Genomic DNA, 13,932 nt, shown 5'->3' with positions numbered 1-13,932 from the left:
ACCGGATTTTAAAAGATACGCGCGGCTATGCGCATATCTATTGAAATCCGGCGTACTTTTGTTTGCGCCTGATGTGCAAACAAAAGTACGCACTCGCGCTTTTTAAAAAAATGTACCCCCAAATGCACAACATTAATGAAATGTTCACAATGTAATTCAAAACAGGGCAAGCTTGAAAATGTCCTCAAAGTAAAAGAATCTGTAATGAATCCCAGAGCTTGCAGTTGAAAACAGTCCTTATGGCTCAAAACAATAAATCTACTTCATACAAATCCAAGAAAAATGGAAGAACAGGGGAATTCTGCTCAGCAGGGCTTGGTGTAGAGGCATTACCAGCAATATCCTCAACTCAACATGTTCCACCGAAGGCTTCTTTAGGGCTCTGCTTATCTATATGGGCCCTGAACTGTATCTTAACTAAGTTCACAAAACACATATATAGCTTACAAAATACAAAACAGGGAAAAAAACCCAAAACATTTGGCGATAAAAATAATATAATTACTCACTATTATCAGGAAATGATAATGCTGAAAAAAGTTTAGCATACCTTGCTGCTATTATTTTAAATCATCACGTGACAGCACACACTCAGTCACCACCATATGCAAACTGACTGAAGACCCACCTCATTTTTGAGAAATAGCCAATCACTAACTCACTCTTATAAGCCCAAAATGGCATTACATTATTTTATAATACACATTCCATTCAATTTTACTGTTTAAACCATTTGTACTTAAAGATCCTAATTAAAAAATCTTCAGTTGGGCCCACAACTGTAGAGTTGGAGGACACGGCAAAGGCACCACTGCTGTCCTCCTCCTACCACCAATCAGCTGTTGCCTGCCCAACGTGACCCTGGATCTCCAGCAGTAATTCTGTGGGTAAGGCCAGATTTTGGGGGGACCACACCATTCCAAATCTTACGGTTGGGGAAATGAGTCCGAGAAGGACCATGTGAGTAGGAAACTCTTTGGCTTTGACTTAAGGAAACTATCAACACAGTGTTCCAGGGCAGGGAAAGCATTATCAACCCTAGAGAACTGGAGGCGGGATCAGACAGCAGCATGCATCATCTAAAACCTTCTGGTTTAAGCAAGTCCCTATATGGGCTCTATTTACTTTTGCCCCAAGATATTTTCCTTTCCAAGCTGAAAGGTTTGTACAGCAAAAGCCATGAGTGAAGTCTGTAACAACATAAGTGAGAAAAGAGAAACACAATTAATTATTTGTGCTATTTACTGGAATTAAACTGTCCCTATGAGCACTGCAACTAAGCTTTTGTGTGATTAACCTTTTTTGAATGAACTGTAAACATTTCCTTTTTCCACCAAGTAAAAGAGATTTTCCTTTGGGCACCACATACATTGTTTCCAGTGTTGTGCATTGGCAAGTTAAAGGAAGTATGCAAAGTCTCTGCATGTTACCAGAGAGGCCTAACAGAAATCTGTTCGGTCCCCCTGTAACAAAAGCCATGTAGGATAAATGAGACCCATATTCAAAAGCATTTAGCCAACTAAATGAATATTTGGGCACTGATTTGACTAACCTTTACGCAGCTAATAAGTTAGGAGGCTAGAATTTAGTATGATAAGTTAGGAGTGTTCATGAAGCATAACTGGGAGGAGTTGAGTTAGCTGGCTAACCCCTAGATTCATCATTCTGAGTTGTGAAAAAAAGGGTCAGGGATGATAGTGGGCAGCCAACCATATTGCGGCAGTGTGGCAGTGCGTTTTTGCCTGCCGCGGTTGCAGCCGCACTGCCCACTATCACCCCCATAGCGCCACACCAAAAGGTGGTGTTATTTCCGGAACTACTGCCGGCGATAATGTGTAAAACATTATCACCCGCAGTGCTACCGGACATACATTTTTATTGCCTGCCCAAAACCCGCCCTAACCACTTCCCTTGCCCGAATTTAAATATTACCGATGCGATGCAGTAACAGCCTATCGCGTTTTAAAGAATGACCCTATAAGTTAACTGGCTAAGTCCAATATTCAGAGTTAGTCGGATTACTTAGGCGGTTAAAGATCTGATTCATTAAGGGTTTTTCCCATAGACACAAAATGGGAGAAAAGCCTTAATAATCTAGCCCTAAGTTTGGTCAGGCCAAGGAGCTGGATAGCTAAAATAAATAATTTTAAAAGTATCAAAATTGCTTCCATAGGAAGCAAAGTGAACTGCACAGCTATAATAGCTCATTATCCATGTTCTTATAATTTAACAATTTAATTTAATATTTTTTGTCCACTTTTCATGGCTGGTCAGTCACTTAAAAGTTGTATCAACCTCAGGTACAAGTACATATCCTCAGGCTTGAGGACTGCCAGAAATGAATTAAAAACCATATGTATCTGACTGAAATGAGCATTTGTGGGCATTTTAGTGGGTGGTGTAAATGCAGCGTCAATAGAGGCTCTTCCTGCTGCACTTTGAATATCATTTTTTTTCGGCAACAGCATCCATTTTTTTCTTACTGTTGTAGAATAGCTTCTGACCATGTGCTTTTTGTTAAAGTTATTTGTAGTTTTTTGTTTTCTTTTTCACTATTTGCCATCCAGAGACCAAAAGGGATTTGGGTGGAGCAAACATAGCACTTGCTATGGTGAAAATTCTATAAGTTGCAGTGTTAGTTTTCAAATTCTTAGAAGCATTTTCCTGGGTAGTTGACTTGTTTGTAATAATTTTAATAAGGACATCACTAGGACACCTAACTGTTCAATGTGGTGTGTGTGATATCACATGGGACAAAGCTGCCAAACTCACACATCCTAAAGACATAAGGGAATGTCATAAAATTGCTTTAAAAAGTCATCAGGTTGCAATGTTCAGTTAACAGTATGAGTGAGTCCAGTACTAAATTTGATCTGAATGTCTGACATGATGCCTAGCACACAGCATGTGGAATGTGTTTTTTATAACACGTTATGGTACCAGCTTATAGACTTTTTTTTTCTGGACATGAGACACAAACAAAGAAAACTGTGATGAAACAATATTTTCATGTTATGAGCATACACAAACATTTGCCATTCCTATACTGGATATTCTACCAATGTCCACAACTCCAATTATTATAATTGGCTCTTTTGTTCAACACATCTGGGAGACAGAAACATCTGAATGGATAAAATTTAAAAATGTGAAATCAAACTGTGAGTTTTAATAAAGATCAATTTTATGTACATATTAGTTTAATCACCCTTTCATCAAAAACATATGAAAAAACTAAATTAATGGAGGTTTGTACATAGGCCCTATTGCAAACGTTTCTAAAGGGCATTAGTGTTGATGCCCACATGGGGAGCCCAATTTCTAATAGTTTGCATAACACAGAAAATGAAATGAAAAGCAGATAAAGACCAAGAAGGAGATTCCACGCTGCCCAGCACAGTATTTAGAGTTGTGCAGGCAACCCCTGTGCCTTCTATTTAAGGTTGTAACTGAAAGTTACGCCTGTGCAAAAATGTTACACCAAAATTATCAACTGTTATCTTGGTTCTTCATTTACTTCCTCTAGTTACTATGGATCCTTTGTGTTTATCCCCTGCCCCTTTGAATTCTGCTCTCATGCTTGCCCTCACCACTTCTTCTGGGCGGGCATTCCAGTTATCCACTACACTTTCTGTGAAAAAGTATTCCCTGACATTAGTCCTTAGTCTAAACTCTTAGGGGCCGATGCAATACAGTGCGCTCAGCCAAGCGCACTGTTTAACCCGCAGTTGGACGTGGGATAAATAGGCGCAAATCCATCACCTAAGGCAATAGGGGGATTAGCGCCTATTTAACTCGTGTCTGACGCGGAGTGAGTAAGATAGCACTCATCACGTGCTATAAACTCGGCGGCTGTTTTATTACTGGCAGACAGGCCGGTTATGAAAACCGAGACCGAGTTTACTGGCATCGGTCTTCATAACCGGCAGCCGTGGCGGGTCGCGTTAGGAAGGAGGTGCTAAGGTCGCGCAAGCGACCCTAGCGCCTCCTTCTTAGCATGACCCCCTAATTTCCATATTGCATGGCACCCCCTTGCGGGCGCCATGCGAGCGTTAAAAAAGCGGGAGCTGAAAAGTCAGCACCCACTTTTAGCACACATAATTGCATTGGCCCCTTAGAGCTTGATATCATGACCCTTTGTCCTACAGCTTCCTTTCCATTGGAAAAGGTTTGATTCCTGTGCATTAATACCTTTCAGATATTTAAAAGTTTGTATAAAGAATAAAATGAAGGTGTACAGAGGTCAATATCAAGTGGGCTGTCAGCAGGAAAGTTACCCAAATAAAGCTATCCAGATAACTGAATATTCACTGGAAGATACCTGAATAAGCATTTCACTGAATATACTCAGATAAAGTTATCTTGATAACTTTAGCATAAGTATTTTTCCAGCCAGATAACACTGAATATGAGCAATCACAGGTTAAAATTTAACCACACTCCCAAAATGCCTCCATTACCATTTCTTTTATCCAACTAAATATTGTGCAGATAGTAAGTTGCCTACAAAACTTTAACCAGATAGTCGGAGAACCTTTCAAATCTCAACTTTTGTTCCAGTAACTCTAAATTTTACTCAGAAAAGTCTTTGAGTATTGACATCACTGTGATCAATGTCTGTAGACCCATGGTAAAAAAACAAAAAAAAAAAACCCCTGTATTTACATGCACTTCATTTGCTTTCTGTGATGGACAGTTAGATCATAGATTTTCCATCTTCCATTTTCACCCTTCAAACAAAGAAATGTTGTAATCTTACCTTTTGCTTCTAATTCCATTTTCTTTTTCTTTGCCCAGATGTTATGGTAGTTTTCAGCCATCATTTCTGCCATAGCCTTGAGGAAAGAAATGATTAATTTTATTACAAATAACTGCTAAGGAAAGTAGAGCAAATGTTTTAAAATGTTCATTATGAAGATTGTCAAACTCCAACTGTAAAAAGGAAGATTCATTTTTAAAAGAAAACAAATTGATTGATAGTCATACAAAATGAAATTTAATTCTCAGTGATCCTCCAATCATCTACTCTACAGTGGACAATTCCTAATGTCCATATAAACTATTATATAAAAATCACAAGAAGCCGAAAATACCTGTATTGTGTTGAGAGCATGATTTTATAAAACTAAAATTATATCTAATTCAAAAACAATTATCTAAAATGAGTTGAATGCTGATCAGCATGTGCAGACTATCGTAATGTTGTCACTGAAGTTGTATGAGAATGGACAACAAAGTTTCCTATGAAAGAATAGAGGTCTCAGCTGTGTGAATAAGGTACTAATACATTTCTAAACTATATCAGACCTGTTTGAGGCATTTGAAGACAAGCAAATGTATTTAAAATTTAATCCACCACTGAATTGGTAGCCAAAGTAACTCCAGCAGAAATGGGTGATATGCTGGGTACTTGTTACCTGAACTGGCCAGAGACAGGAAGCTGGGCTCCGTGGATCTTGCTTTGACCTAGCAAGGCATTTCTTATGTTATGTCTTTGGTCTTGGCACTGGTCACAATCCTAGCCACCACGCTGTGAAGGAGCTGAAGCCTTTTTAAAATCTTCTGTAGTAGGCTCTGCTAGAGTGAATACAGTAGACAGCTCTACTGGTGATAAAGTTGTGAGTTACCTGAGGCCAAATCTACTCTAGATAGATAAGGGCAAAGCTGCCAGATATGGCACAAGCACATAAATGGTGTCTTAACTAATGAAGATACATGTGGCATGAGAAAGAGGTTAGAATCTAAGCAGAAGCCCAGATTCCAAGCAACTTCTTTCATTCTTAACTCTATGCCCATAGCCTACTACTACTATTACTACTACTACTACTATTTTTCACTTCTATAGCACTACTCGACATACTCAACACTGTACATTACCAAAGGAAGGATGGACAGAACTCTGTCCTTTCAGGACACCCTGCTTTAACAGGTTAAGTTTTAATATACAAGTATTAGGGTGCATTGCTACCTCTTCCAGACAGGTGCTTAATCTGGAAATTGCCAGAGTTTGATTCTCATCAACCACAATATATATTTGGATGTCACCTGCATAAATATGGCCCCCGATATGGCTTTCAATTTTCTCAATCAAAGACAATAAATTAAAGTTAAAGAGAACTGGGGATAGCAAGGACCCTTGTAAGACACTGAGGGCCTCATTTTCTAAAGTATCGCAGGCCTGCGATACTTTAGAAAATTGCGCTAATAGGGGGCGGGGTTTCAAAACGGGGGGGCGGTCCTGCGCTAGCCGGCAGTGATCGCACCGACACGGTGCGATCGCTGCTGGTTTCGCACCCAATAGCGCCACTGTGAAAGGTGGTGCTATTGGGCGCGAAATAGGACGCGAAAAGGCCCTTACCTTTTCACCGTCCACGCTGTCGCCCCCGGTGATGCCCCGACTCCTCCTCTTCCAGGGCCGACTCCGCCCCAATGTAGGGAGCGCAGGCGTGTGCTACCTTCACAAGCTATTGCAGGCTTGCACTGTTAGCGCAAGCCTGCGATAGCCTTGGAAAATAAGGCCCTGAGTGAGATGATGAGAAGTAGAACATTTGTTGTCCTATACAGTGAATTTGATATTCAAAGGGTTTGTCCAACTATTTTTTGGAGTTAGCTGGAAAAAAACTTATCTTTCAGTATTTCCCACTGCTTCATGGCTAAACTGTGACTGAGCAATTTATTGCCTGCCTAAAATTTACCAAGGTAATAAGAGGCTGTGCTGGGGGCATACCTGGTGTGCAGTTTCACTTTGTCTGGACAGTGATGATATTTATAAAAGTTAGCTGGGTAAATTTGATCAGATAAATACTATACTAAAGGTATTCAGATACCTTGAGTTGGATAACTGGTAGAACTATGGACCCTTGTGCTGGGGTAAGGCTGGTTCGACCCATTAGCGTTTCCACTAGATGGTTCTAGCCAGAACCGGTACAGACAATGTAGGAAGGGATCATAAAAGTTTGCTATAATATTCCCATGTGATGGCTGCATGTGATGGTGACTACAGTAGTAGGTTTCTGCCTGTGAAGTGTAGGCAGGTTGAGAGATCAGTGTGGCATTTTAAGTTAGAGTTCGGAAGAGAAGAAGCTATTGTCTTTTCCCTATTCCTGGTGCTAGGCCTTACTATCTTCGTAAAACAGAACAGGAAGGAGGTAGATACTTTTCCAGGAAACAACCTGTCTGGTAGGGTTGTCTCATGCTATAGGTTAAGAGATTTTTAAAATTTATTTTTGGAGCTTTTTTGTGAATTCCTATTCCTGGCTCAGGGAGGGAAAGTCCCTGCCTTGCCATGGATAAGAGTAGAGAACACCTGCTTATTCCTTCTGACATCCAGTGGATACGCAGCAGTGCCTCACTGCTGTTTTACTCCAGTTTTGCATTTTTGTGAAGATTTTGTCTTTTGATTTGGGAGGAAGTTTTGCCATCAGCCTTCCAGTCTAGAAGTGGGGAATAAAAAATGTTTTCTCACTGAGTGGATAATTGGAAGTGTTTCTCTTGAGAAACTTTTATGCTGCCTTGTGAAGTTACCAGTGTGCAGTGCTGCCCTCCTACCAGCAGAGGCTCTCAGTGGGCCATGGTCTTGACTGCTCAATCCTCCAAACACTATGTCTTAGAGGTCCTGCTGGTAGCTATATTTGTAGCATGACTCAGCACTATCATATCCTTATTAATCTTCCTCCCTGTAAATTCCTTGTCTCAGCTTAGGTCTAGCCTTAGTCTTTGCTGTAGCCCTCCAAAGTTCTCAGCCTTGTATTTTTGTTTTGTTCTCTGCCCTGTACTTATTCAGATTATTGTGGCCTTCTGCCTCTATTTGTCTGTCTTGTCAGTTGTTCTTGCCTTGTTCCTGTCTGCTTCTTGTCCTTGTCTTTAGGGGGCTGGACTTCTTGTGGTCTTGTATTTTGTTTTGTTTGGTTTTGTAGGCACTCTTGCATTCTTCTCCCTGCTCCAGTCCTGCCCTTTCATAGTGGGTGCCTTCTAGCACCTGTACCAACATCTCTAGTGAAGTCCCCCTGGCCATCAGAACCTGAAGGCTCAATTTGAAGGGGAGATAGCTGTTCAGGGAGATGATCCTGTCCTACACAGCCTGTTTCTGGCTCCAGCTTGCTCTTGCCCTGTGGGTTACTTCCATAACCGGTAATGGTGCCAAGACAGCCATCCGGAGATTCACACTGGAGTCTTCACTCGGAGACAAGCAAAGAAGATTGGGAGCTGTGAAGTGATCCTTTGTACTACAGGTATTTACTGGGATGGGATTTCTGCTCTTATCTAGTATACCTTGGCCCACCTGGGAATTTTATTTTTCCATGTGCTGTAAGGTAAAATAATTTCAAGACCCCCCAAATACTGATAGACAAAAAGAGTTTGAAGAAATTGTGTTGACAAATGGTTGTATCAAAGAATAAGTGTGTATGGGGCCAAATGTTTTCCATTGAAGATCTGCTGCAGTACAATTTAAGTTGGAAAACCCTCACAGAGTGCCCTATCTGGTTATTTAGCATTTACTTCCATCTATACCATACTTACCTTTATTGATACACACAGAAGACAGTTATCCCCTATGCCTTCTCCTCTGGATATTTATCCTCCCTTATTACCCTCTTTCATAGAATCCATGCCACATGGCTATTGGATCTGTGAAGGAACTAAGCTCCGGGACAGAGTGTGGCCCATGCCTTACAGGATAAATATCTGAAAGGGTGCTACATATGCATTAAAAATAATTGCCTATAGTCCAGGGAACAGATTTAAGAATCAGATAAAAATGTGCAATAAGCCTGGAAGTCTGTTTGATTGCACAGTTCTAAAATAGCACATCTCATGACTAAGGTTCTCACTTCCTGAACATTCTAGAAGAGAAAATGTATAAGCAAAATGTTAGGACATTATCCCTTAAGCTAAATGGAGGGTAATTTTCAAACTGCCTGGACAACGAGATTCTGCACATAAGATTGCTTTCAACATAATTGGATAATTGCCTGTTGGGTACATTTTAAAAGACAGCGCACGAGCGTACTTTTCTTCGCGCATCAGGAGCAAACAAAAGTACGCTGGATTTTATAAGATACGTGCGTAGCCACGCGTATCTTATAAAATCCGGGTTCGGCGCGCAAGGGAGTGCACATTTGTGCAACTTATGCACGCCGAGCCCTGCGCACGCTGCCCGTTCCCTCCCCCTGCACCTTCCCCAATTAAGGAGCAGACTGGGAGTGAACTTTCCTACCCTCCTACCTACCCTCCCTCCCTCTTCCCCGACCCCTTTTCAGGGACTACCATTTTTTATTTTCTTTATTTCAGAACTTACACCAGTTCCTGAGCTGGCGTAAGTTTCTGCCGGTGTACGATCCCCCAGCACAGCAGCAAATGGCCGCTGTACCGGCCGCCTCCAGCTCCGCCCCTCCCTGTCCCCAGACCTCCCCTTTTCTTGGGCTTGGCACTTCTGTGTGTAACCCCCGTTTTCCCCACGCACAGGGGATTTAAAATTTAGCTGTTATTGCATGAATACCACATGTTATCTAATTTAGGAACTTTCAAGTTGTCTGTCCTTAGCATCCAAAATTATCCAATGAATGAATTCCAGACAACATAACTTCACAGTGAACAGGAAAATTGGTGACATTTTAAATATAAGAAATAAAAACATTTTAAAAAAGGTAAATTGTGCATCATCTCATGAAGAAGAAAAGAACAAAAGAAAACTGAAAATACTTAAAAATACAATTGTAATATGACTTACATGCAGATCTCTGGAGAGTGTAACATTGCTCAAGTCGATTGGTCGGGGGCTGTAACCATGGGCTGTATCTATAGAAACCTAAATGACACGTGCAAAAGAGCAATGATTATTACATATGGAAAGAAGGTTACAGCAACCAGGTTTATGGAAATTAAATAGTTAAGGAAAAGAAAAGTCAAGGAGGAAGGCAAGTTTCAGAAGCTATTTACCCAGGGAAATTCATAATTTGAAAAATTTCCACTCATTAACCAGCTAAAAGTATGCACAAGGATCAATATCATGTGTACTTTTAATCAGGTAAAATGAAAGTATAGGGGGTAGATTTTAAGACCTGTGCGTGCGCACACATGGACACGTGATTTTATAACATGCGCACACTTCTGAGGGAACTTCCCTACCCCCCACCCCATCTTCCCTTAACTCCCCCACCCCCCAGCCCTAAGGTAAAACACCCCAAAAAATTCTTACCTGTTGCACGAGCCGGTCGGCTGCCAGCACGCGATCCCCCAGCACAGCAGCAAATGGCCACTGTGCCGGGAGCCTCTGACCCTGCCCCGCCCCCAGACTGCCCTGCCTCGCCCCAGCCCCACCCCTCCACGCCCCCTTTTTGAAAGCCCTGGGACTTAGACGCATCCCGGGGTTTTACGCGAGTTGCCAGGCCTTTTTAAAATAGGCCGGCGCACATAACGTTTTGAAAATCCGGCCCTTTCTCTTTAGGTCGAAGAAGGAAAATAACAAATATTGGGCTTGATTTTTACATTTAATTCCCAAAAATTGGTTTTACACATGTAAATAGGATTTTGGAAATTGCTACAATTTATACCATTCAATTGTCCATAGGATTTATCCATGTAAAGGCACTTTACAATAGTAGTTACATTTATATATGTAAAACCTTTTGCAAATTACTCCCTCTGTTTTCAAAGCTAGATACAGGGGAGGTAATTTTCTAAGGAATTACTTGCATAAATGTAATATACACAGGACCTGATTTTCAAAAGTATTTACATGCTTAAAAGGGTGTTTTAAACATGTAAATGCACTTTATTTGTGTGAATGGGCTTTTGAAAATTGCTATAAAATATGACATTGAATTGTCAATAGGTTCTTAAAAGGCATTAAGTGCACCTAGGGGGTCGATTTTAAAAACAGTGTGCGCTCTTCCGTATGCGTGCACCAGAAATAGCACACATGGACGCACCAATTTTATACTGCGCGTGAATGTTATAAAATCCAATGAAACGTGCACGTTTGCCGGATTTTAAAATCCGTGCACACATATGTGGGTGGCTCCAATTAAGGAGCGGACTGGGATGGAACTTCCTACTCCCTATGTAACCTTCCTCCCTCTTCCCCTCTCCTCTCCTCTCCTCTCCTCCCCTCCCCCTAGACCTAACCTAACTATCCCTAAATTTTTTATTTTAGTACTTAAAGCTCCTCTGGAGGAGAAGTAATCTCCGAGCACCGGCTGGCTGCCAGCGAGCACTTCCCTGGGTCAGCGTCAAATGACGCTGTTCCGGACCAACCCCATCCCTCCCAGACCCTGCTCCCAGCCCGTCGCTTTGGAGAGGAGAGGCCCGGCACTTTGGTGTGCACCAGGGTTTAACCCCGTGGCCGGGTCTGTTGTAAAATGCGCATGGCGCATCGAGGCCCAGCTATGCGCGTAAACCCCGAAATTTATGCATGGAGCCCATTTAAAATGTACTTGATAATTCAGGTAAGTGGGCTTTTGAAAATTGCTACAGTATATGCCACTGAATTGTCCACAGGATACTTACGTGTAAGTGCACTTTTAAAAAGCCATTTACACGTGTAAATTGCTATGATGTTACATTTACACGTATAACTCCATTTAAAATTACCTCCTTTACTTGTAAATCCTTTTGATAATTACACCCATTTTCAAGAAAACCAGTATCTGCAGGAAAAACAGGTGCAAACATCTGCAGGTACTTTTTCCAGGGAAGGTTTTCAAAGGGAAAGCTTGATTGCATTTTCCTTTTGAGAACCGGTGCAAAAACCATAGGTAAAAGTACCCACAGACTTTGCATCAGTGCGAGTAGTTTGGAAAATGTCCCCCTATATGTACAAAGGGTCAAAAGGAGTAATGATGGTGCAAACTTGCCAAAGAAATTTTTTGTCCCATCCAAGTCACACCTTCTCGTCACATGGTACCATAAATGAGAGAATAACAATATTTCTCCTAGTCTGTTTTTCCATGCTTATAGGGAGTAATTTTATAAAGAATTTACGCACATAAAGACTGATCTTTGCAAATTTTCAGGGAGGTAGTGCAAGGAAAAGGATGGGTGGAACATGATTTCGTGCACACTCTTCCTTGGACTATTGAGAAATATTCAGGGGTGGCAAAGTCAAGCAGGAAAAATATTTATGCTCATGCTTGTGATTTTCACAGCTATGTCTTTAAATGTATACAGGTTAGGTTACATCTGCTAGGGAGCAGGCGCAACCTGCTTGCACATATGTCCCCGCATGTACCAGCAATACCCAGGAATATTCAAAAAGTACTTACGGGCATAAGTCAGATTAGAAAATCTGGGCTAAATATATTTATTTACTTGCTTACTTATATCCGCAGACTTTAGCACTTTGTTGGGCTTCTGAAATTTACTCTCCCCAAGAATAGCTAAATTAAAAAAAATGCTTAAAGCAATAAAAAATAAAATACAATATACACAAACAGGCAGATTCAATAAGAGTGCGGGAAAATGGGCACTCAGTGGTGAGCACACTCTCTCCCAACGCGCAACCAGCCACCTCTCCTGGGTATTTAAGTGAGTGGGTCACGCTAAAAAGGAGGCATTAGGGTCAATAGCGCGCCTAGCACCTCCTTATTAGCGGAAACCCAGGAAAGGTGGCTGTCAGCAGGTTTAAGAAACCGATGCTCAATTTTACGAGCATCAGTTTTCCGAACCCGCTGACAGCCATGGGTTAGGAAAATGGACGCCGGTAATATCGAGCGTCGGTTTCTTAAACCCACTGACAGCCACCTCTCCTGGGTTTCCGCTAATAAGGAGGTTCTAGGGATGCGTATTGACCCTAGCGCCTGCTATTAGTTTCGGAGGGGGGGCTGTTTGGAAGTGCATTTTTAACGTGCTAAACTCCTTACAGTATAAGGGGTAGTGGATGCAGGTCGTAAACACGCATCCGACCGCATGTTAAACAGTGCGCTCAGCTGAATGCACTTTATATTATCAGCCTGAAAGGGATTTCACCAAGCAGTTCTCTCTTTACATCTTGACTGGTAGCTAACCAAATATTCTCCTGGCTCTAGGGCATTATTTGAGCTGTTGAAAGGCTGGAGAGATTAGTGCACATATCTATCTACAATGACAAATGTATTCTGGGGCAGAGTAATGTTATCCAGCTAACTTAGGGCTAGATTAATCAAACTATTGCATGCGATAGGAAGAGGGGCATGTTTTATGATAATAGCTTATTTATCGAAAAGAGCACTATATTTGCCTCGCTTTGCGGTAAGTGCCACAATTGTTGTGTGTGTGTGTGTGTGTGAGAGAGAGAGAGAGAGAGAGAGAGAGAGACAGCCTAGCTAGAAGGCCTTCTTAGTAATTAGGTATTTATTCCTCTATAGGAAGTCCACCGAGTTACTCGAGGTGAGGTTTAGGTATTAAGTGTAGGGGTTAGGGGCCACTTTGGCATTCAGAGTGAGATGTACGAACAGAACAGTGCACTCTTGTGAAGATTTGATGTCCTTCGGAGTGAGGAAACTCAACCAAAGATGAGATTTGTACAATGTTCTCTCAACCTAGCTTGATGGACTCTCTACCTGGGTAACATCATGCAAAAGCCCATAACGCAGCTTGGATTATAACCCCTTTAGCCAGATAATGCCTGACTCTAGGACTACTCAGTGTAGCCCTAAAGTTAGCCGGGTACTTATCCTTAGATAATTTGATATTTAACAGGCTATATTCAGAATTAAAAATAAAAATTCTTACAGGCCTTCAAGACCAATCCCCAACCCCCATCCATGTGGAATAGCACTCGATCCACCTGCCCGCACTACCCTTAATCTGCAAAATTAAAAAAAAAAGAATATATACCATAGCAACCCAAGGTCAGTCTCCCTCCCTGAATGATATTTAAATGCAAGGCACTGTGTCTCCTCTTGAACTGCAGTCCACCCTCACCTCCTTATGCTACCCACCTCCAATCTGAGC

General features: G+C 41.6%; 1 protein-coding gene across 1 annotated transcript in view; it reads right to left on the bottom strand.

The window, feature by feature from the left end:
• RYR2 (ryanodine receptor 2) overlaps positions 1 to 13,932 on the bottom strand; it is a 1,771,220-nt gene that overhangs the window by 612,048 nt on the left and 1,145,240 nt on the right. The window contains 2 exon segments of the mRNA XM_029593907.1: positions 4,760 to 4,835; positions 9,731 to 9,808. Of these exon segments, the coding sequence (XP_029449767.1) occupies positions 4,760 to 4,835; positions 9,731 to 9,808 (154 nt within the window).

The sequence above is a fragment of the Rhinatrema bivittatum genome, chromosome 3, assembly GCF_901001135.1.
Source record: "Rhinatrema bivittatum chromosome 3, aRhiBiv1.1, whole genome shotgun sequence".
Lineage (NCBI taxonomy): Eukaryota > Metazoa > Chordata > Amphibia > Gymnophiona > Rhinatrematidae > Rhinatrema > Rhinatrema bivittatum.
Note: the sequence above shows the minus strand (reverse complement) of the source record. Positions and strands in the feature narration are given on the sequence as shown.